This window comes from Mobula birostris, chromosome 18 (genome assembly GCF_030028105.1).
Source record: "Mobula birostris isolate sMobBir1 chromosome 18, sMobBir1.hap1, whole genome shotgun sequence".
Lineage (NCBI taxonomy): Eukaryota > Metazoa > Chordata > Chondrichthyes > Myliobatiformes > Myliobatidae > Mobula > Mobula birostris.
This window is the reverse complement of record NC_092387.1, coordinates 4238517-4265000: the sequence shown is the minus strand read 5'-3', so window position 1 is coordinate 4265000 and position 26484 is coordinate 4238517. Positions and strand designations below refer to the sequence as shown.

General features: G+C 47.9%; 1 protein-coding gene across 1 annotated transcript in view; it reads right to left on the bottom strand.

Moving 5' to 3' along the window:
• The window catches only part of LOC140211911 (chondroitin sulfate proteoglycan 4-like), a 295088-nt gene that overhangs the window by 94486 nt on the left and 174118 nt on the right, over positions 1 to 26484 (bottom strand). Inside the window, exon 3 of the mRNA XM_072282113.1 lies at positions 10686 to 14225. Coding sequence (XP_072138214.1) covers positions 10686 to 14225 — 3540 coding nt within the window. The remainder of the gene's footprint in view (positions 1 to 10685; positions 14226 to 26484) is intronic.

The window sequence follows — 26484 nt, the reverse complement described above, 5'->3', positions numbered from 1 at the left end:
AACACGGCCCCTAAGGAGCTGCAGCTCACGCACCTGGCACAGATGTGGCTGTCTGGGAGGCTGGGAGTATCCCGGATTTCCCACATCTGACACTACACATGTTACGGGTCTGCACAGTGTCGCAAAATAAAATAGGGCAGGGCACCATCATTTTGCCCGTTAGGTATCTGAGGACTTTAGAGCAGCTCATTACAGTAATGTCTCCACTAATCCACCCCCCTTCAACATTTCCCATCCCCTTGTCCTCTCTCATGTTATCTCCTTGCCCACCCATCACCTCCCTCTGGTGCTCTTCCCCCACCCCACACACACCTTTTTTCCTTCTTCCATGGCCTTCTGTCTCTTTCACCAATCAACTTCCCAGCTCTTTCCTTCATCCCTCCCCCTCCGAGTTTCACCGATCGCCTGGTATTTCTCACTCCCCTCCCCCACCTTTTAAATCTACCCCTCAGTTTTTTCTCTCCAGTCCTGCCAAAGGGCTTCGCCTGAAACATCAACAGTACCTTTTTCCATTGATGCTGCCTGGCCTGCTGAGTTCCTCCAGCATTTTGTGTGTGTTGCTCGGATTTCCAGCACCTGCATATTTTTTCTTGTTTGAGTATTTGTTGTGTGTTATTATTATTATTATGATTATTATTATAGTGTTTTTTGTGCTGTATTGAATCTGGAGTAACAATTATTTCATTCTCCTTTAAACTTGTCTACTGGAAATGGCATTAAACAATCTTGAGTGTTGAAACTTGAGACACAGACATTACGAAGGATTCTTGGACAATCGCACAAAAGCTGTGACTTGGCCCAGTGCCCCCAATACATCAGGAGACAGAGAAAGGGAGAAGTTGAAGCGGGCAGCTCTTGTGTCTTAGAGAATGAGGATTTATGATGCACTTTATTATTGGCAAAGGAAGGAAACAAACAAGTCATTATTTATTGATTTAATTGGAGATGCAAAGAGTAAAGGAATTAAATTTAGTTCGTTAATTAATGGGCTTGGATCAACAGACTGAAGTATAATTAATTAATACTGATGGAAGTGATAGGAAAAATTAATGGGAGAGTTATGTAATTTTTTTTTGATTGGCAGAGGTCTAGAAACAGCTCAAAGAAAACTATTAAGTGTAATGCAACAAATAAAGATCTGGACCTGAGGAGCTAAAATTCTTATTATATTTAGAGATAACACTTGGAATAGGCACTTCTCTGGCCCCATGAGCCACACCGCCCAACAACACACTGAACCACACCCCAACAACACACTGATCCACACACACCCCAACAACACACTAATCCACACACACACACCCCAACAACACACTGATCCACACCCAACAACACACTGATCCACACACACCCCAACAACACACTAATCCACACACACACCAACAACACACTGATCCACACACACCCCAACAACACACTGAACCACACACACACCAACAACACACTGATCCACACACACTCCAACAACACACTGAACCACACCCCAACAACACACTGAACCACACACACACTCCAACAACACACTGATCCACACACACTCCAACAACACACTGAACCACACCCCAACAACACACTGAACCACACACACACTCCAACAACACACTGATCCACACACACCCCAACAACACACTGAACCACACACACCCCAACAACACACTGAACCACACACACTCCAACAACACACTGATCCACACACACACCCCAACAACACACTGAACCACACACACTCCAACAATACACTGAACCACATACACCCGAACAACACACTGGTCCACACACACCCCAACAACACACTAATCCAGTGGTCCCCAACCACCGGGCCGCGGACTGGTACCGGGCCGCAGAGCATGCGCTACTGGGCTGCGAGGAAACGACATGATTTGGCGATATGAGTCAGCTGCACCATTCCTCATTCCCTGTCACGCCCACTGTTGAGCCATTACACGCGCGTCGTCCATGTCAGCGCGGGAAGGAGATCAACTCCTCGAGCTTGCAAATGACGACGGGCTGAAAAGTCTGTTTGACATAACATCTCTGCCGGCATTCTGGATTAAAGTCAAGGCAAAATATCCTGAGATAGCCACGGAAGCAGTGAAAACATTGCTTCCATTTCCAAAATATCTCTGCAATGAATGTAACAAAAACTAAATTGCGGATTAGACTGGACATAAGGAACCCCCTTCGAGTATTGCTGTCTCCCATCATTCCTCAATAGGACCGTCTTGTTGCAGGAAAACAAGCCCAGGGCTCCTACTGATTCAGCGATATTGGTGTGTTGCAATGATTTTATATGTTTATACGGGGAAAATATGTGCTGTGTTTAATATCCAAACATTACTTAAAATGTTATGACGCTATTGACTTATATAACCATATAACAATTATAGCACGGAAACAGGCCATCTCTGCCCTTGTAGTCTGTGCCGAACACTACTCTCACCTAGTCCCACCGACCTGCACTCAGCCCATAACCCTTATTACTTTCCTGTCCATATACCTATCCAATTTAACTTTAAATGATAATATCGAACCTGCTTCTGACACTTCTACTGGAAGTTCGTTCAACACTTACTTCAAGCTCCCCTGTCGTCCCCTCATAATTGGCTTATCACTATATTCATGTGTGACGAAAAACCAAGTAATCAGAAGATTGATGCTAATGAGGGAGATAAGTGAGACAATGGAGCAGAATTCAGAAATGTTAATGAGAGATGAGCGAGACTAACGAAAAGAGACACAGTTCCGAGTATTGTCAGACCGGTTGCTTTGAACCTGAACTGTTTGAAGTTTGATGGACAGGTGATACCCCAGCAGGGAGATAAAAGGAACAGGTTCACTAAGGCAAGATAGACACCACGAGATCATGAGATAACGAGACCCTGGAAGTGCGGTGTGCCCCCAAAAGTTGGTGGGAGTTTTGGAGGTCTGATCGCAGGACCGACCATAGACGCACAGGGTGAAAAGGTACGATCGGCGGGAACCTGGTGTGTGTGTCCACCCTTGCCTGGGTGCCGGGTTCACCGCGGAAGAACGATCGTATCCGGAACGGAGGGGTCACAGTCGATGACCTCAGAAGACATTAAAAAAGTCTCGCCCAAAAGCTAACTGCGGAAAACATCAAGGGCTGTCTGAATTCGATTTGCATATCATCCTTCTCTCTCTCTCTCTCTCTCCAATGGCACAACTGTACTCAGCTGAACTGAACTCTGCGTCACTTGAGACTGATCATTTTACCCCTAGACTGCGATAGAGCTTGATTGATCCTATTATCCTAGTTCTGTGTAAATGTGTGTTTTATCATTGCTAACCTGTTACATTTATATCCTTACGATTAGAGTACTGTGTTACTTATTTCTTTAATAAAACTTTCTTAGTTCCAGTAATCCAGACTCCAACTAAGTGGTCCATTTCTGCTGGTTTGGCAACCCAGTTACGGGATACGTAACACATGCGAGGAAAATATGCGCTGTGTGTTTAATATTAAATTCGTTAGATACAGCCTTTTAGAAACGAAATTCAGTGTATTTGCCACTTATCACAGATATTCCGGTCGTAATTAACAGCCCCACCCCCCGAACAGAATCGCCAAAACGATTTGTAGAAAAATAATCGGCAGGTGCCTGCGCAAGGCTTCATGGCCATTGTAGTCTTTCTCCACACATACACCCCAACAGAAAAACTGATCCACACCCCAACAACACACTGAACCACACACACCCCAACAACACACTGATCCACACACACCCGAACAACACACTAAACCACACACCCCAACAACACACTGAACCACACCCCAACAACACACTGATCCACACACACTCCAACAACACACTGATCCACACACACCTCAACAACACACTGATCCACACAGACTCCAACACACTGATCCACACACACACCCCAACAACACACTGATCCACACACACTCCAACACACTGATCTACATACACCCCAACAACACACTGAACCACACACACGCCAACAACACATTGATCCACACACCCCAGAACACTGATCCACACACACCCCAACAACACACTGAGCCACACACACCCCAACAATACACTGATCCACACACACCCCAATAACACACTGATCCACACACACCCCAACAACACTCTGATCCACACACACTCCAACACACTGATCCACACACACTCCAACACACTGATCCACACACACCCCAACAACACACTGATCCACACACACCCCAACACACTGATCCACACACACTCCAACAACACATTGATCCACACACCCCAGAACACTGATCCACACACACCCCAACAACACACTGATCCACACACACCCCAACAACACTCTGATCCACACACACTCCAACACACTGATCCACACACACTCCAACACACTGATCCACACACACCCCAACAACACACTGATCCACACACACCCCAACACACTGATCCACACACACCCCAACAACACACTGAACCACAGACACCCCAACACACTGATCCACACACACCCCCAACAACACACTGAACCACACACACCCCAGCAACACACTGATCCACACACACTCCAACAACACACTGATCCACACACACTCCAACACACTGATCCACACACACCCCAACAACCCACTGATCCACACACACGCCAACAACACACTGATCCACACACACTCCAACACACTGATCCACACACACCCCAACACACTGATCTACATACACCCCAACACACTGATCTACATACACCCCAACAACACACTGAACCACACACACGCCAACAACACATTGATCCACACACCCCAGAACACTGATCCACACACACCCCAACAACACACTGAGCCACACACACCCCAACAATACACTGATCCACACACACCCCAATAACACACTGATCCACACACACCCCAACAACACTCTGATCCACACACACTCCAACACACTGATCCACACACACCCCAACACACTGATCCACACACACCCCAACACACTGATCCACACACACCCCAACAACACACTGAACCACACACACCCCAACACACTGATCCACACACACCCCCAACAACACACTGAACCACACACACCCCAACACACTGATCCACACACACCCCAACAACACACTGATCCACACACACCCCCAGCAACACACTGAACCACACAGATCCCAACACACCCCAACAACACACCGATCCACACATACCCCCAGCAACGAACTGAATGATACACACCCCAAGAACACACTGAACAACACCCGAACAACACACTGAACTACACCCCAACAACACACTGAGCAACACACACCCCAACAACACACTGATCCACACACACCCCCAGCAACACACTGATCCACACACACCCCAGCAACACACTGATCCACACACACCCCAACAACACACTGAACCACACACACGCCAACAACACATTGATCCACACACCCCAGGACACTGATCCACACACACCCCAACAACACACTGAGCCACACACCCCAATAACACATCGATCCACACACACCCCAACAACACTCTGATCCACACACCCCAATAACACACCGATCCACACACTCCCCTAGCAACACACTGACCTCCTACCCCAGCGACGCCCTGCGCCTCATCCCCCCTCCCCAGCAAACACTGATTCACACCCCCAAGCACCACATCCCACAGGGAAAACACGTCCTTACAGACGGTGCTGGGATTGAACTCTGAACTGCAGAACACTCTGAGCTGTAAAAGTGTCACACTAACTGCTGTGGTATCAGGGCACACACAAATTGTTCTATTGTTGATCTAATTTTAACCACAGAAGAATGTTATTTCATTGCATTATCCAAAATAGGCAATACTTTTTAAATTTCCACAAAGGCGATTTCAATGTGGCAGTCGAAGTACAAAAGAGATTAAATTAATGTAATGCTTTATAATAGCAACGCATTTTCTCAAACTACAAGTTATTTGTGAAGTGTGGTCATTGCTGTTATCAAAATCAAAACAAATTTATTGCTATGTAAAGAGTTGTCTGAATCCTAAGAACTTTGTACAGGAGCACAACTGAGAGCATCCTGACTGGCTGCATCACTGCCTGGTATGGGAACTGTACCTCCTTTAATCGCAGGACTCTGCAGAGAGTGGTGCGGACAGCCCAGCGCATCTGTAGATGTGAACTTCCCATGATTCAGAACATTTACAGAGACAGGTGTGTAAAAAGGGCCCGAAGGATCATTGGGGACCTAAGTCACCCCAACCACAAACTGTTCTAGCTGCTACCTTTCGGGAAATGGTACAGCAGCAAAAAGGCCAGGACCAACAGGTTTCAGGACAGCATCTTCCACCAGGACATCAGACTGATTAATTCATACTGATACAATTGTATTTCTATATTATATTGACTGTCCTGTTGTACATACTATTTATTATAAATTACTATAAATTGCATATTGCACATTTAGATGGAGACATAACATAAAGATTTTTACTCCATGTATATGTATGATGGAAGTAATAAAGTCAATTCAATTCAATAATTCTCTAAGTCATGTGAGTAATTGTCTAAGTCCATAAAATTTAGGAGCAGAATTAGGCCATTCAGCCCATCAAGTCTTCTCCGTCATTCAATCAGGGACTGATCCACTTCATCCAGTCATCTCCACTCCCCATTGATGCCCTGGCTAATCAAGAACCTATCTATCTCTGCCTTAAATGAGCTCAATGACTTGGCCTCCACAGCCGCTCATGGCAACAAATTCCACAGATTTACCACCCTCTGAATATGAGGCTATCAGGCAGGAACTTGGAAGCATAAATTGGGAACAGATGTTCTCAGGGAAATGTATGCAAGATAATGTGGCAAATATTCAGGGGATATTTGCATGGAGTTCTGCATAGGTACGTTCCAATGAGAGAGCGAAAGGATGGTAGTGTACAGGAACCGTGGTGTACAAAGGCCATTGTAAATCTAGTCAAGAAGAAAAGAAAAGCTTACAAAAGGTTCAAAAAACTAGGTAATGATAGAGATCGGGAAGATTATAAGGCTAGCAGGAAGGAACTTAAGAATGAAATTAGGAGAGCCAGAACATCCATGAGAAGGCCTTGGTGGACAAGATTAAGGAAAACCCCAAGGCATTCTACAAGTATGTGAAGAGCAAGAGGATAAGACATGAGGGAATAGGACCAATCAAGTGTGACAGTGGAAAAGTGTGTATGGAACTGGAGGAGATAGCGGAGGTACTTAATGAATACTTTGCTTCAGTATTCACTACGGAAGAGAACCTTGGCAATTGTGGGGGTGACTTACAGCGGACTGGAAAGCTTGAGCATGTTGATATTAAGAAAAGATGTGCTGGAGCTTTTGGAAAGCATCAAGTTGGATAAGTCACCTGGACCGGACAAGATGTACCCCAGGCTACTGTGGGAATCGAGGGAGGAGATTGCAGAGCCTCTGGTGATGATCTTTGCATCATCAGTGGGGACGGGAGAGATTATGGAAGATTGGAGGGTTGCAGATGTTGTTCCCTTATTCAAGAAAGGGAGTAGAAATAGCCCAGGAATGATAGACCAGTGAGTCTTCCTTCATTGGTTGGTAAGTTGATGGAGAAGATTCTGAGAGGCAGGATTTATGAACATTTGGAGAGGCATAATATGATTAGAAATAGTCAGCATGGCTTTGTCAAAGGCAGGTCGTGCCTTACGAGCCTGATTGAATTTTTTGAGGATGTGACTAAACACATTGATGAAGGTAGAGCAGTAGATGTAGTGTATATGGATTTCAGCAAAGCGTTTGACAAGGTATCCCATGCAAGGCTTATTGAGAAAGTAAGGAGGCATGGGATCCAAGGGGACATTGCTTTTTGGATCCAGAACTGGCTTGCCCACAGAAGGCAAAGAGTGCTTGTAGACGGGTCATATTCTGCATGGAGGCCAGTGACCAGTGGTGTGCCTCAGGGATCTGTTCTGGGGCCCCTACTCTTTGTGATTTTTATAAATGACCTGGATGAGGAGGTGGAGGGATGGGTTAGTAAACTTGTCGAATGACACAAAGGTTGTGGCTGTTGTGGATAGTGTGGAGGGCTGTTAAAGGTTACAGAGGGACATTGATAGGATACAAAACTGGGCTGAGAAGTGGCAGATGGAGTTCAGCCCAGATAAATGTGAGGTGGTTCATTTTGGTCAGTCAAATATGATGGCAGAATGTAGTAAGACTCTTGGCAGTGTGGAGGATCAGAGGGATCTTGGGGTCCAAGTCCACAGGACACTCAAAGCTGCTGCGCAGGTTGATTCTGTGGTTAAGAAAGCATACGGTGCATTGGCCCTTATCAACCATAGGATTGAGTTTAAGAGCTGGGAGGTAATGTTGCAGCCATATAGGACCCAGGTCAGACCCCACTTGGAGTATTGTGCTCGGTTCTGGTCACCTCACTATAGGAAGGATGTGGAAACTATAGAAAGGGTGCAGAGGAGATTTACAAGGATGTTGCCTAGATTGGGGGGCATGCCTTATGAGAATAGGTTGAGTGAACTTGGCCTTTTCTCCTTGGAGCGATGGAGGATGAGAGGTGAGCTGATATGGGTGTATAAGATGATGAGAGGCATTGATCATGTGGATAGTCAGAGGCTTTTTCCCAGGGCTAAAATGGCTAACACGAGAGGGCACAGTTTTAAGATACTTGGAAGTAGGTACAGTGGAGATGTCAGGGGTAAGTTTTTTTTACGCAGAGAGTGGTGAGTGCATGGAGTGGGCTGCCAGCGGTGGTGGTGGAGGCGGATACGATAGGGTCTTTTAAGAGACTCTTGGTTAGGTACATGGAGCTTAGAAAAATAGAGGGTTACGGATAACCATAGGCAATCTGTAAGGTAAGGACATGTTTGGCACAGCTTTGAAGGCTGAAGGGCCTGAATTGTGCTGCAGGTTTTTTCTATATTTCTATGTAATTCCCCAGCTGTTCATGTTTTCAAATCTCTTCCATATGATGAATTGAGTAATGCACAGATTGTCAGCACCATTCCTTCCGTGTACACAGTGGGCTCACTGCCATCAAATAAGCAAAGTCACTCACCAGCTCAAGTCATGCTTCCATGAAACTGTTATAGAGTCATAGTCATTGAACACTACAGCACAGAAATAGGCCCTTCAGCCCTTCTAATTCATGCTGAACTATTCATCTGCCTAGTCCCATCAACCTGCACCCCTCCCATCCACGTACCTTTTCAAACTTCTCTTTACATTGAAATCAAAAGCGTATGCACCACATGTGCTGGCAGCTCGTTCCACAGTCTCACCACCCTCTGAGTGAAGAACTTCCCCCTCATATCCCCTTAAACATTTCACCTTTCACCCATAACCCATAACCCTTAGTTCTAGACTCACCCAACCTCAGTGGAAAAAGCCCGCTAGCATTTACCCTGTCTATACCCTCCATAATTTTGTATACTGTATCTCTATCAAATCTCCCCTCATTCTCCTACGCTCCAGGGAATGAAGTCCCAACCTGTTCAGCCCTTCCCTATAACTCAGATCCTCAAACCCCAGCAACATCCTTATCCATTTTCTCTGTCCTGATATTCCAATAGGTTGAGGATAATCAAAACCGATTTGGTGAACGAGTGGGGGGGTCTGTTAGCTCAGGGCTGCTGTGACCGGTACGGTTTCATTTATTGTTACCCCAGGGCCTTCCTCAATCGTTTAAACAGGATGCAATTTAAAATAAAAGACCTTGAAAATATCTATAGGCTGGGGGTTTTGGTGATAAGCTACTCTTAGACTAACCATGGATCTGAACCAGACAGATCTAATTAGGTCCACATGGTGACAGCAATTCAATTATATATAAAAAATCTAAGCAAATAATTCCAACTTTCCCTTCTGCTAATTACTGTCCTCAGAATGGACCAAGGCAGCCTGCAGCAGAAGCTCTCAACGGGCATATCTTGGAGCACAAATGATACATGTACAGCTATTGGAATATTGCATTTCTCTTTCCATAGTTTCTTCTATTCAGTACAATTTAATTTTTAATTTAGAAATACTCCACTGTAACAGGCCATGCCGCACAGATACACTCATGTGACCAATTAACCTACTGGAGATGTAGGAGGAAAGCAGGGAACCCAGAGGATACCCACGGAGGGCACAGACTCCTTACGAGCGGTGGCAGGAACTGGCACTGGCACTGCTAACCACTGCACTACCACATTGCCTAATTGCAGCACATACCAATAGCAAACTTAGAAGCTAAGTTCATGGTTTGAGATTCAGAATAGCTAAATTTGCCTCTATTTGTACAGAGCTCTCTTATTTCAACTTGTTACTTTTAACATAAATATAAGATTGGAAAGGAACAAATTACCATATCAGAATCAGAATCAGGTTTAATATCACTGACAAATGTCATGCAATTTGTCGATTGCAGCAGCAGTATGTTGCAAATATATAATAATAAAAACTATAATCTATAATAAGAAATGTATATAAATATATTTAATAGTAGTACAAAAAGAGAGTAAAAAAGAGAAAAAAATAGTGAGGAAGTGTTCATGGGTGCAATATCCATTCAGAAATCTGATGGTGGAGGGGAGGAAGCTGTTCTCAAAATATTGAGAGTGTGCCTTCGGTCTCCTGTACCCCCTCCCATAGCCCTGCCATGGATCTGAACTTATCATGAACTGGTCCAGTTGGGAGAGGATTGAAGGCAATGAAATAAGCATATAGTTAGACCTGACTTACCAGCAGTTGCTCCATTTGAATGATCTTTGCTCCTCCTTGGTCTACAAGGATTTTTTCATTGTGCATCACGACTGGTCGGTGATGATGACTGTCCATAAATATCAAAATGGGAAAAATTCCCTCTGCTTTAACCTCTTTCACTTCAACCATAAATTTAAAGGAATCTCTTGAATACCTGCTGTTGTCATGGTGATAAACTACTTGGTTATTATTTATATCTTTCTGGGAGAACAACAAATTTGGTTCACCATTGACTAGAATCTCCCCATGTCTTGGGGGAAGTGTTATTTGGTATACTATTTCTTCTTCACTCCAAATGTCCACATTGGACTCCACACTGAGGAAATAGCCATGGACACTTTCCTCTTGTCCTTGCTGAACCAAGAAGGTTGAGTTATTGACTATTTTCAGGTAAGGGTCTAATGCATGAACTTCCAGCACAGCTGTTGCTTGGTGTACACCATCAGACACTTGCAGCTGGAACTTTCCTCGGTGAGCGCCATGGTGTTTAAATAACACACGCTTCTTTTCCATATCTTCCTGACTGAAGCGGGAAAGCTCACGAGCAGTGTCATCTGCAGAGACAATATTGCCATTGGATGTCTCCCACTTAGTATAAATCAATTTGGAATCATTAAAATCAGAATCTGCATCGTGAAAACAAAGTTCTGCTGTGGTCAGTAAGTGTTGTCCGTTTAGGGTTACATTTAATGTCTTATTCACCACTCGAACAGGTGGCTGGTCATTTACTGGGCTTATGTAAATACGTAATGTACCATGAATCACATCCACCTTTGATTCATCACCTGTAAACTGTTCCACAACTACAAAACCAATCTTGTCTTTCAGTGTTTCAGAGTCGTCGTGCTTATACATGAGCCGCTCTTGGAGAATATCCTCATTGGTAAAGACTGTGACAGGTTCCTTGGTATCTGGCTGTATGGTCAGCTCTCCGTGCTGAGGGCCCTGTGTAACGTTATACAGAAAAGCAACAGTACCCTGACCCACAGTGAAAAGTTGATTCTTGGTAATGATTTTTTCACCTCCTTCCACCACAACTAATGCCTTAGTAATCAGAACCGGTATGTCTGGATCAATGCCAATCAATATTGGATAAGTATAAACAGGGGATTGTTGATCACCAACAAATACTTGAAACTGAAAACTATCTTGGGTTTCTTCAGTGTTTCTAACAGTAGCCACATAAGTGAGTCCTACTTGTTTTAAATCCTCCTGTGTGAAGGTAGAACCTGCTCTTAGCTCCTTATTTTCCACCAGTAACTTTCCTTTACCAGGAGACTTTAGAATCACATACCTGAACGAGTCAGCAGGGATTAAATCTCCTTCTATTGCAGCCTCAAGTTCATTGTGTGTAATCTTGCCTCGTCTAACATTATTCAGCTCATTTGGAGATATTCTGAGAAGCGTTATTTTGGAACTTTTTATTTTAATAAGAAATACATTATCTTCAAGAATTTGTCGTCCAACTGTCACTGAAAACTTTAGTTTTTCAGTAATGTCTTGTGTTCGGACCTCAGGATCGGTGCTGAAGTATTGAAGGTGGCCCTGCTCTACATCGTACTGGTGGAATGCCCTGACTGATTTCCATTCCCCAGTAGCATCACGTTTCTGGACCTCACCATAACGTAATGGCTCAGTAATGTTGTATACCACATCTACCTCCTGATTGACTGCATTGGTCTCTACAGAGAGATTGCTCATGGTGATTAGACTCACGCCTCCCTGTGGAAGAATTAAACCTGTGTTCTTGCCCAATTGGAGGTCAGCTTTCACAGCCACAATTCTCAGGGAAGTTACATCACTCATCCTTTCTCCATCACTGACCTGAAGCAACAAGTGGGACACTTTTGCCCCACCGTGAACATAGCGAATATTTCCTCCTTTAAGATCCTGACATGAAAATTCTGCAATCCTCTGGCTGGGTCTTCTCGCATCTTCAACATAACCTTGATCTTCTTTATTAATCACAATGATTTTTAATTCAGCACAAATGTTGTCAGCATCTCTGGGTACAATGACATCTGGACCAAGGGTCTTCCAGGTGTTCTCAAGAATCATAAGATCCTTGTTTGGGAAGGTTAGTTCTGGTGGGTCATTGACTGGGACAATTGACACATTAAAAATATAACGTTGACCCTTCTTTAAACAATTTGGGATCTCTTGCTTACTATGAATGGATACTTCCAATATTAACTGGTCATGTAACACTTCAGATCCATCGTGATGGTATTTAATATAGCCACTGATCACATCCAACAAAGTGAATGCTTTTCTGCTTTTGGCACCTGGAATATTTAGTTCCAGATGTCCATGTTTGCCATCCTGAGTTATCTTGAAAACCACTTGGGAATGTCTTATTCCAATTCTGCGTATATCAATAGTAGGCTGGATGTGTTTGAGGTCCAAGGTAGAACTTCCTGCTTCCTTTACAGTCAATGGTCTCAGATCTAATAGTCTTGTAAAACCATTGAAGATATTGGACATGTTTTTAGTAATCACACATGGTGGATTGCTCTTTAGAATTCCCCGAAAACTTGCAATGGGTACAGGTGAAACCCTAACTTCTGCCTTGTTTTCACCTTCTTCCATTGCCACATTCTCTTCTTCTGTACATTCAGTGTTGACAGCCCTGGTGACTAAAGCATTGGCCAAGCTTTTCTGCTCTGAGTTTACCCGTATGTTGCGAATACAACCAATGAAGGAGCCAAACGCTGTTCTTTCCACCAACACATAAGATGGACCACGTTTAACTAGTTCAGCTGAAGTTTTGTTGTCTGTTCCACCAATGAACAGATGTCCTTGGAGACCCAGATATGACTTCTTATTGACAATTAGCTGGTTTTGGGATAATTTATCATCTACTGTAAGTTGTACATAACTTGTATTAAAAAGCATTTTAACACTGTGCCATTTTCCATCACTGACAAAATGCATATTGTCCAGTATAACAATTCCATTTCCATTATCAATTAAGATTCTTAAATAACCACCTACAATTTCTAAAGCAATAAAGTTTGTTTGCCATCCTGCGTGGTAAAGTAGAGGGGCTTGCAAAATAGCTGTCTTTAGAAAGCACTCAAATTTTCTTTCTCCTTTTGTACTCCAACTTGGAAGGGAAATAAAGGATCTTGGACCTAGAAAGTTGGCAGGATAATCGGCCCCTGCAACAATTACATTGCTGCATCCCTCCTCTGTGTTATACTCAGGCAGTGAAACAAGTGAGGATAACATGTCATGATCATTAAACTCGGCCTTGGAAATGCAACCTCTGAACATGGTGGATGTCCGTGATAAATGGGGGATCTTTGCATCTCCAGGTCCACCCAGATACAAGCCAAAGTTGAATTGCAGTTTATTAAAATGGTCAGGTACTTCCATGGTTCTAGAAAGTCCATCTACAGTCAAGGTTAGAGACTTATTTTCATGAACAAGAGAAACGTCATGCCAGACCAGGTTGTTAAGGTTTACATCCTTCTGAGAATCCAATGTCCCTTCTTTAGATCCAAGCTGCAATTTCACCTGAAAAATCAAAAAGTAACAGAAATTACTTTTAATGGGAATCTCCAAAGTTAAAAGCAACAAGATTAGTAACAGTGCGATTTCTCCATCCATCAGAGTTTGCACAGTTCTGCAGCAAGGTGGAGCGAAGTCTCGTGGATCGATCAGGACATGGCACAGGTCTCCAAATACACTTTAGTGGCCACTGTCATAGGTACTCCTGTACACCTGCTCGTTAATGCAAATAATCAGCCAATCACGTGGCAGCAACTCAAAGCATAACAGCATGCAGATATAGTCAAGAGATTCAGTTGTTGTTCAGAGCAAACATCAGACTGAGGAAGAAATGTGATCTAGGTGACTTTGAACATGGAATAATTGTTGGTGCCAGACAGAGTGATTTGAATATCTCAAAAACTGCACTTCTCCTGGAGTTTACACACACAACAGTCTCTAGAATTTACAGAGAATAATGCGAGAAACAAATACCTTCATTGAAGAGCAGTTCTGTGGGTGGAAATGCCTTCTTAATGAGAGAGCTCAGAGGGAAATGGACGAATTGCTTCAAGCTGACAGGAAGGCGACAGTAACTCAAATAACCATGCATTACAACAGTGGTGTGCAGAAGAGCATCTCTGAATGCACACCATGTCGAACCTTAAGGTGAATGGGCTACGGCAGCAGAAGACCACAAGCATATACGCAGGTACAGGAGGTATATCTCCTTAATGCCAGTCGGAGATGATCCAGCAGGTTTTTTTCCACTGAGGGTGGGTGAGACTACAACTGGAAGGTGAAATATGTTAGGTGAACCTCTTCACTCAGCAGGTGGTGAGAGTGTGGAACGAGCTACCAGTGCAAGTGGTGGACGCAGGTTCAATTTCAACATCTAAGAAAAGTTTGGATAAGTAGATGGATAGGAGGGGTATGGAAGCAGGATAATAGCTCAGTACGGACTAGATGGGTTGAAAGGACTGATTCTGTGTTCTAGTGCTCTGACTATGATCTGGCAGGAAAAGTAGAGAGTGGCCTAAAAATCAGAGATGGAGAGGGATTGACTATAATACACTTCAGTAAACCAAGGATTTAACTTTGAGTACCTCAGTTTCATTGGATTGTTTACTGGACACAGAGAATCCGCTGCTAACTGATCATACAGAAATACTGATGGCTGGACATCTGTCTACTGAGCTCCCTTCTGACTGCCAAGGCCTGGTTCCCACATTCCCTCCCATTCACCACAGCCTGACTTCCCTTCTACTGGACTGGGCCCCACTTATCAGTCTCCCTTCTAGTGATCGGAGCCCCACTTCTAAATATTCCTTCTTCTGACTGGGGCCCCTTTCCCGATTTCCCTTCCATAAATCAGGACCACACTCCCAAGCCTCCCTTCCACCAAATGGGGACACACTTCCTGATATCCCTTCCACTGATCCTCTTCCCACTTCCCAATCGCCTTTCCAGCAATTGTTGCTCAACTTCTAAACCTTCCTCTCACCGACTGGGGCTCCTCAACCTGGCCTCCCTTCCACCAATCTGAGCTGCACTTCCCAATGTTCCTTCTACTGATCAGGGCCGCACTTCCAAATCGCCATTCCACTGATCCGAGCCCCACTATCCAATCTCCTTCCCATTGATCTGAGCACCACTTCCCAATCTCCTTCCCACCGATCTGAGCCCCACTAACCAATCTACTTCCCATTCATCTGAGCTCCACTTCCCAATCTCCTTCCCACCGATCTGAGCCCCACTATCCAATCTCATTCCCATTGATCTGAGCCCCACTATCCAATCTCCTTCCCATTGATCTGAGCTCCACTTCCCAATCTCCTTCCCACCGATCTGAGCCCCACTTCCCAATCTCCTTCCCACCGACCTGAGCGCCACTTCCCAATCTCTCTTCAAACGATCTCAACCCCACTTCCCAATCTCCTTCCCACTGTTCTGAGCCCCACTTCCCAATCTCCTTCGCACCGATCTGAGCTCCACTTCCCAATCTCCTTCCACCGATCTCAGCTCCACTTCCTAATCTCCTTCAGACTTATCTGAGCTCCACTTCCCAATCCCCTTTCCACCGATCTGAGCTCCACTTCCCAATCTCCCTTCAACCGATCACAGCTCCACTTCCCAATCTCCTTCCCACTTATCTGAGCTCCACTTCCCAATCTCCTTCCCACCGATCTGAGCTCCATTTCCCAATAACCTTCTCACCAACCTGAGCCCTACTTCCCAATCTCCCTTCAAACGAACTGAACCCCACTTCCCAATCTTCTTCCCACCAATCAGAGCCCCACTTCCCAATCTCCCTTCCACCGATCTGAACCCCACTTCCCAATCTCCTTCCCACTGATCTGACCCCCACTATCCAATCTCCTTCCCATTCATCTGAGCTCCACTTCCCAATCTCCTTCCCACCGATATGAGCCCCACTTCCCATTCTCATTTTCACCGATCTGAGCCCAACTTCCCATCTCCCTTCCACTTCCCATCTCCCTTCCACTGAACTAAACCGCACTTCCCAATCTCCTTCCCACCGATTTGAGCCCCACTTCCCAATCTCCCTTCCACTGAACTGAACCCCACTTCCCAATCTCCTTTCCATCGATCTGAGCTCCACTTCCCAATCTCCTTTCCACTGACCTGAGCCCCACTATCCAATCTTCTTCCCATTGATCTGAGCTCCACTTCCCAATCTCTCTTCCACTGATCTGAGCTCCACTTCCCAATCTCGTTCCCACCGATCTGAGCTCCATTTCCCAATCTCCTTCACACCGATCTGAGCCCCACTTCCCAATCTCCTTCCCACCGATCTGAGCCCCACTTTCCAATCTCCCTTCCACCGATCTAAACCCCACTTCCCAATCTCCTTCCCACTAATCTGAGCCCCACCATCCAATCTCCTTCCCACTGATCTGAGCCCCACTATCCAATCTCCTTCCCATTCATCTGAGCACCACTTCCCAATCTCCTTCCCACTGATCTGAGCCCCACTAACCAATCTACTTCCCATTCATCTGAGCTCCACTTCCCAATCTCCTTCCCACCGATCTGAGCCCCACTATCCAATCTCATTCCCATTGATCTGAGCCCCACTATCCAATCTCCTTCCCATTGATCTGAGCTCCACTTCCCAATCTCCTTCCCACCGATCTGAGCCCCACTTCCCAATCTCCTTCCCACCGACCTGAGCGCCACTTCCCAATCTCTCTTCAAACGATCTCAACCCCACTTCCCAATCTCCTTCCCACTGTTCTGAGCCCCACTTCCCAATCTCCTTCGCACCGATCTGAGCTCCACTTCCCAATCTCCCTTCCACCGATCTCAGCTCCACTTCCTAATCTCCTTCAGACTTATCTGAGCTCCACTTCCCAATCCCCTTTCCACCGATCTGAGCTCCACTTCCCAATCTCCCTTCAACCGATCTCAGCTCCACTTCCCAATCTCCTTCCCACTTATCTGAGCTCCACTTCCCAATCTCCTTCCCACCGATCTGAGCTCCATTTCCCAATAACCTTCTCACCAACCTGAGCCCTACTTCCCAATCTCCCTTCAAACGAACTGAACCCCACTTCCCAATCTTCTTCCCACCAATCAGAGCCCCACTTCCCAATCTCCCTTCCACCGATCTGAACCCCACTTCCCAATCTCCTTCCCACTGATCTGACCCCCACTATCCAATCTCCTTCCCATTCATCTGAGCTCCACTTCCCAATCTCCTTCCCACCGATATGAGCCCCACTTCCCATTCTCATTTTCACCGATCTGAGCCCAACTTCCCATCTCCCTTCCACTTCCCATCTCCCTTCCACTGAACTAAACCGCACTTCCCAATCTCCTTCCCACCGATTTGAGCCCCACTTCCCAATCTCCCTTCCACTGAACTGAACCCCACTTCCCAATCTCCTTTCCATCGATCTGAGCTCCACTTCCCAATCTCCTTTCCACTGACCTGAGCCCCACTATCCAATCTTCTTCCCATTGATCTGAGCTCCACTTCCCAATCTCTCTTCCACTGATCTGAGCTCCACTTCCCAATCTCGTTCCCACCGATCTGAGCTCCATTTCCCAATCTCCTTCACACCGATCTGAGCCCCACTTCCCAATCTCCTTCCCACCGATCTGAGCCCCACTTTCCAATCTCCCTTCCACCGATCTAAACCCCACTTCCCAATCTCCTTCCCACTAATCTGAGCCCCACCATCCAATCTCCTTCCCACTGATCTGAGCCCCACTATCCAATCTCCTTCCCATTGATCTGAGCTCCACTTCCCAATCTCCTTCCCACCGATCCGAGCCCCACTTCCCAATCTCCTTCCCACCGATCTGAGCTCCACGTCCCAATCTCCTTCCCATCGATCTGAGCCCCACTTCCCAATCTCCTTCCCACCGATCAGAGCCCCACTTCCCAATCTCCTTCATATTGATCTCAGCTCCACTTCCCAATCTCCTTCCCACCGATCTGAGCCCCACTTCCCAATCTCCTTCAAACCGATCTGAGCCCCAATTCCCAATCTCCCATCCACCGAACTGAACCCCACTTCCCAATCTCCTTTCCACCGAGCTGAGCCCCACTATCCAATCTCCTTCCCATTGATCTGAGCTCCACTTCCCAAGCTACTTCCCACCGATCTGAGCCCCACTTCCCAATCTCTCTTCCACGGATCTGAACCCCACTTCCCAATCTCCTTCCCACCGATCTGAGCTCCACTTCGCAATCACCTTTCCACCGATTTGAGCCCCACTTCCCAATCTCCCTTCCACTGATCTGAGCTCCACTTCCCAATCTTGTTCCCACCGATCAGAGCTCCATTTCCCAATCTCCTTCCCAACGATCTGAGCCCCACTTCCCAATCTCCTTCCCACCGATCTGAGCCCCACTTTCCAATCTCCCTTCCACCGATCTAAACCCCACTTCCCAAATCACCTTCCCATTCATCTGAGCCCCACTATCCAATCTCCTTCCCACTGATCTGAGCCCCACTTCCCAATCTCCTTCCCAGTAATCTGAGCCCCACTTCCCAATCTCCTTCCCACCGATCTGAGCCCCACTTCCCAATCTCCTTCCCACCGATCAGAGCCCCACTTCCCAATCTCTCTGCAAACGATCTGAACCCCACTTCCCAATCTCCTTCCCACTGATCTGAGCTCCACTTCCCAATCTCCTTCCCACCGATCTGAGCCCCACTTCCCAATCTCCTTCAAACCGATCTGAGCCCCAATTCCCAATCTCCCATCCACCGAACTGAACCCCACTTCCCAATCTCCTTTCCACCGATCTGAGCCCCACTATCCAATCTCCTTCCCATTGATCTGAGCTCCACTTCCCAAGCTTCTTCCCACCGATCTGAGCCCCACTTCCCAATCTCCCTTCCACGGAACTGAACTCCACTTCCCAATCTCCTTCCCACTGATCTGAGCCCCACTTCCCAATCTCCTTCCCACCGATCTGAGCTCCACTTCGCAATCACCTTTCCACCGATCTGAGCCCCACTATCCAATCTCCTTTCCATTGATCTGACCCTAACTTCCCAATTTCCTTCCCACCGATCTGAGCTCCACTTCCCAATCTCCTTCCCACCGATCTGAGCTCCACTTCCCAATTTCCTTCCCACCGATCTGAGCTCCACTTCCCAATCTCCTTCCCACCGATCTGAGCTCCACTTCCCAATCTCCTTCCCACCGATCTGAGCCCCACTTCCCAATCTCCCTTCCACCGATCTGTACCCCACTTCCCAATCTCCTTCCCACCGATCTGAGTCCCACTTATCAATCTCCTTCCCAGCGATCGGAGCTTCACTTCCCAATCTCCTTTCCACCGATCTGAGCCCCACTTCCCATATCCTTCCCTCCGATCTGAGCTCCACTTCCCAATCACCCTTCCACTGATCTGAGCTCCACTTCCCAATCTCCTTCCCACCGATCTGAGCCCCACTTCCCAATCTCCTTCCCACCGATCTGAGCCCCACTTCCCAATCTCCTTCAAACCGATCTGAGCCCCAATTCCCAATCTCCCATCCACCGAACTGAACCCCACTTCCCAATCTCCTTTCCACCGATCTGAGCCCCACTATCCAATCTCCTTCCCATTGATCTGAGCTCCACTTCCCGAGCTCCTTCCCACCGATCTGAGCCCCACTTCCCAATCTCCCTTCCACGGATCTGAACCCCACTTCCCAATCTCCTTTCCACTGATCTGAGCACCACTTCCCAATCCCCTTTCCACCGATCTGAGCTCCACTTCCCAATCTCCCTTCCACCGATCTCAGCTCCACTTCCTAATCTAATTCAGACTTATCTGAGCTCCACTTCCCAATCCCCTTTCCACCGATCTGAGCTCCACTTCCCAATCTCCCTTTCACCGATCTTAGCTCCACTTCCCAATCTCCTTCCCACTTATCTGAACTCCACTTCCCAATCTCCTTCCCACCGATCTGAGCTGCATTTCCCAATAACCTTCTCACCAACCTGAGCCCTACTTCCCAATCTCCCTTCGAACGAACTGAACCCCACTTCCCAATCTTCTTCCCACCAATCAGAGCACCACTTCCCAATCTCCTTCCCACTGATCTGACCCCCACTATCCAATCTCCTTCCCATTCATCTGAGCTCCACTTCCCAATCTCCTTCCCACCGATATGAGCCCCACTTCCCAATCTCATTTTCACCGATCTGAGCCCAACTTCCCATCTCCCTTCCACTTCCCATCTCCCTTCCACCGAACTAAACCGCACTTCCCAATCTCCTTCCCACCGATTTGAGCCCCACTTCCCAATCTCCCTTCCACTGAACTGAACCCCACTTCCCAATCTCCTTTCCATCGATCTGAGCTCCACTTCCCAATCTCCTTTCCACCGACCTGAGCCCCACTATCCAATCTCCTTCCCATTGATCTGAGCTCCACTTCCCAATCTCCCATCCACTGATCTGAGCTCCACTTCCCAATCTCGTTCCCACCGATCTGAGCTCCATTTCCCAATCTCCTTCACACCGATCTGAGCCCCACTTCCCAATCTCCTTCCCACCGATCTGAGCCCCACTTTCCAATCTCCCTTCCACCGATCTAAACCCCACTTCCCAATCTCCTTCCCACTAATCTGAACCCCACTTCCCAATCTCCTTCCCACTGATCTGAGCCCCACTATCCAATCTCCATCCCATTGATCTGAGCTCCACTTCCCAATCTCCTTCCCACCGATCAGAGCCCCACTTCCCAATCTCCCTTCCACCGAACTGAACTGCACGTCCCAATCTCCTTTCAATCGATCTGAGCTCCACTTCCCAATCTCCTTCCCATTGATCTCAGCTCCACTTCCCAATCTCCTTCCCACCGATCTGAGCCCCACTTCCCAATCTCCTTCAAACCGATCTGAGCCCCAATTCCCAATCTCCCATCCACCGAACTGAACCCCACTTCCCAATCTCCTTTCCACCGATCTGAGCCCCACTATCCAATCTCCTTCCCATTGATCTGAGCTCCACTTCCCGAGCTCCTTCCCACCGATCTGAGCCCCACTTCCCAATCTCCCTTCCACGGATCTGAACCCCACTTCCCAATCTCCTTCCCACTGATCTGAGCCCCACTTCCCAATCTCCTTCCCACCGATCTGAGCTCCACTTCGCAATCACCTTTCCACCAATCTGAGCCCCACTATCCAATCTCCTTCCCACCGATCTCAGCCACACTTCCCAATCTCCTTCCCACCGATCGGAGCTCCAACTCCCATCTCCTTTCCACCGATCTCAGCCCCACTGCCCAATCTCCTTCCCACTGATCTGAGCTCCACTTCCCAATCTCCCTTCCACTGATCTAAGCTCCACTTCCAATCTCCTTCCCACTGATCTGAGCTCTGCTTCCCAATCTCCTTCCCACCGATATGAGCCCCACTTCCCAATCTCCTTTTCACCGATCTGAGCCCCACTTCGCAATCTCCCTTCCACCGAACTGAACCCCACTCCCAATCTCCTTTGCATCGATCTAAGCTACACTTCCCAATCTCCCTTCCACTGATCTGAGCTCCACTTCCCAATCTCCTTCCCACCGATCTGAGCTCCATTTCCCAATCACCTTCTCACCGAACTGAGCCCCACTTCCCAATCTGCTTCCCACTGATCTGAGCCCCACTTTCCAATCTCCCTTCCACCGATCTAAACCCCACTTCCCAATCTCCTTCCCACTAATCTGAGCCCCACTATCCAATCTCCTTCCCACTGATCTGAGCCCCACTTCCCAATCTCCTTCCCATTGATCTGAGCCGCACTTCCCAATCTCCTTCCCACCGATCTGAGCTCCACTTCGCAATCACCTTTCCACCGATCTGAGCCCCACTATCCAATCTCCTTTCCATTCATCTGACCCTAACTTCCCAATTTCCTTCCCACCGATCTGAGCTCCACTTCCCAATCTCCTTCCCACCGATCTGAGCCCCACTTCCCAATTTCCTTCCCACCGATCTCAGCCACACTTCCCAATCTCCTTCCCACCGATCGGAGCTCCAATTCCCATCTTCTTTCCACCGATCTCAGCCCCACTTCCCAATCTCCTTCCCACTGATCAGAGCTTCACTTCCCAATCTCCCTTCCACTGACCTAAGCTCCATTTCCCAATCTCCTTCCCACTGATCTGAGCCCCACTTCCCAATCTCCTTCCCAGCGATCTGAGCTCCACTTCGCAATCACCTTTCCACCGAACTGAGCCCCACTATCCAATCTCCTTTCCATTGATCTGACACTAACTTCCCAATTTCCTTCCCACCGATCTGAGCTCCACTTCCCAATCTCCTTCCCACCGATCTGAGCCCCACTTCCCAATCTCCTTCCCACCGATCTCAGCCACACTTCCCAATCTCCTTCCCACCGATCGGAGCTCCAACTCCCATCTCCTTTCCACCGATCTCAGCCCCACTTCCCAATCTCCTTCCCACTGATCTGAGCTCCAATTCCCAATCTCCCTTCCACTGATCTAAGCTCCACTTCCCAATCTCCTTCCCACTGATCTGAGCTCCGCTTCCCAATCTCCTTCCCACCGATATGAGCCCCACTTCCCACTCTCCTTTTCACCGATCTGAGCCCCACTTCCCAATCTCCGTTCCACCGAACTGAACCCCACTCCCAATCTCCTTTGCATCGATCTGAGCTACACTTCCCAATCTCCCTTCCACTGATCTGAGCTCCACTTCCCAATCTCCTTCCCACCGATCTGAGCTCCATTTCCCAATCACCTTTTCACCGATCTGAGCCCCACTTCCCAATCTCCTTCCCACCGATCTGAGCCCCACTTTCCAATCTCCCTTCCACCGATCTAAACCACACTTCCCAATCTCCTTCCCACTAATCTGAGCCCCACTATCCAATCTCCTTCCCACTGATCTGAGCCCCACTTCCCGATCTCCTTTCCATTGATCTGACCCTAACTTCCCAATTTCCTTCCCACCGATCTGAGCTCCACTTCCCAATCTCCTTCCCACCGATCGGAGCTCCAATTCCCATCTTCTTTCCACCGATCTCAGCCCCACTTCCCAATCTCCTTCCCACTGATCTGAGCTTCACTTCCCAATCTCCCTTCCACTGATCTAAGCTCCACTTCCCAATCTCCTTCCCACTGATCTGAGCTCCACTTCCCAATCTCCTTCCCACCGATATGAGCCCCACTTACCAATTCCTTTTCACCGATCTGAGCCCAACTTCCCATCTCCCTTCCACTTCCCATCTCCCTTCCACCGAACTGAACCGCACTTCCCAATCTCCTTCCCACCGATTTTAGCCCCACTTCCCAATCTCCCTTCCACCGAACTGAACCCCACTCCCAATCTCCTTTCCATCGATCTGAGCTCCACTTCCCAATCTCCCTTCCACTGATCTGAGCTCCACTTCCCAATCTCGTTCCCACCGATCTGAGCTCCATTTCCCAATCTCCTTCTCACCGATCTGAGCCCCACTTCCCAATCTCCTTCCCACCGATCTGAGCCCCACTATCCAATCTCCTTCCCACTGATCTGAGCCCGACTTCCCAATCTCCTTCCCACTAATCTGAGCCCCACTTCCCAATCTCCTTCCCACCGATCTGAGCCCCACTTCCCAATCTCCTTCCCACCGATCTGAGCCCCACTTCCCAATCTCTCTGCAAACGATCTGAACCCCACTTCCCAATCTCCTTCCCACTGATCTGAGCCCCACGTCCCAATCTCTCTGCAAACGATCTGAACCCCACTTCCCAATCTCCTTCCCACCGATCTGAGTCCCAATTACCAATCTCCTTCCCAGCGATCGGAGCTACACTTCCCAATCTCCTTTCCACCGATCTGAGCCCCACTTCCCAATCTCCTTCCCACCGATCTGAGCTCCACTTCCCAGTCACCCTTCCACTGATCTGAGCTCCACTTCCCAATCTCCTTCCACCGATCTGAGCCCCACTTCCCAATCTCCTTCACACTGATCAGAGCCCCACTTCCCAATCTCCCTTCCACCTATCTGAGCTTCACTTCCCAATATCCTTCCCACCGATCGGAGCTCCACTTCCCAATCTCCTTTCCACTGATCTGAGCACCACTTCCCAATCCCCTTTCCACCGATCTGAGCTCCACTTCCCAATCTCCCTTCCACCGATCTCAGCTCCACTTCCTAATCTCCTTCCCACTTATCTGAGCTCCACTTCCCAATCCCCTTTCCACCGATCTGAGGTCCACTTCCCAATCTCCCTTCCACCGATCTCAGCTCCACTTCCCAATCTCCTTCCCACTTATCTGAGCTCCACTTCCCAATCTCCTTCCCACCGATCTGAGCTCCATTTCCCAATAACCTTCTCACCAACCTGAGCCCCAATTCCCAATCTCCCTTCGAACGAACTGAACCCCACATCCCAATCTTCTTCCCACCAATCAGAGCCCCACTTCCCAATCTCCCTTCCACCGATCTGAACCAGACTTCCCAATCTCCTTCCCACTGATCTGAGCCCCACTATCCAATCTCCTTCCCATTGATCTGAGCTCCACTTCCCAATCTCCTTCCCACCGATTTGAGCTCCACTTCCCAATCTCCTTCCCACCAATCTGAGCTCCACTTCCCAATTTCCTTTCCACCGATCTGAGCCCCACTATCCAATCTCCTTCCCACTGATCTGAGTTCCACTTCCCAATCTCCTTCCCACCGATCTGAGCGCCACTTCCCAATCTCCCTTCAACCGATCTGAACCCCACTTCACAATCTCCCTTCCACCAAACTGAACCCCAATTCCCAATCTTCATCCCACAAATCAGAGCCCCACTTCCCAATCACCTTCCCACCGATCTGATCCCCATTTCCCAATCTCCTTCCCACCGATCGGAGCTCCACTTCCCAATCCCCTTTCCACCGATCTGAGGTCCACTTCCCAATCTCCCTTCCACCGATCTCAGCTCCACTTCCCAATCTCCTTCCCACTTATCTGAGCTCCACTTCCCAATCTCCTTCCCACCAATCTGAGCTCCATTTCCCAATAACCTTCTCACCAACCTGAGCCCCACTTCCCAATCTCCCATCGAACGAACTGAACCCCACTTCCCAATCATCTTCCCACCAATCAGAGCCCCACTTCCCAATCTCCCTTTCACCGATCTGAACCCCACTTCCCAATCTCCTTCCCACTGATCTGAGCCCCACTATCCAATCTCCTTCCCACCGATCTGAGCCCCACTTCCCAATCTCCTTCCCACCGATCAGAGCCCCACTTCCCAATCTCCCTTCCACCGAACTGAACCCCACGTCCCAATCTCCTTTCCATCGATCTGAGCTCCACTTCCCAATCTCCTTCCCATTGATCTGAGCTCCACTTCCCAATCTCCTTCCCACCGATCTGAGCCCCACTTCCCAATTTCCTTCAAACTGATCTGAGCCCCAATTCCCAATCTCCCATCCACCGAACTGAACCCCACTTCCCAATCTCCTTTCCACCGATCTGAGACCCACTATCCAATCTCCTTCCCATTCATCTGAGCTCCACTTCCCAAGCTCCTTCCCACTGATCTGAGCCCCACTTCCCAATCTCCTTCCCACCGATCTGAGCTCCACTTCGCAATCACCTTTCCACCGATCTGAGCCCCACTATCCAATCTCCTTTCCATTGATTTGACCCTAACTTCCCAATTTCCTTCCCACCGATCTGAGCTCCACTTCCCAATCTCCTTCCCACCGATCTGAGCCCCACTTCCCAATCTCCTTCCCACCGATCGGAGCTCCAACTCCCATCTCCTTTCCACCGATCTCAGCACCACTTCCCAATCTCCTTCCCACTGATCTGAGCTCCACT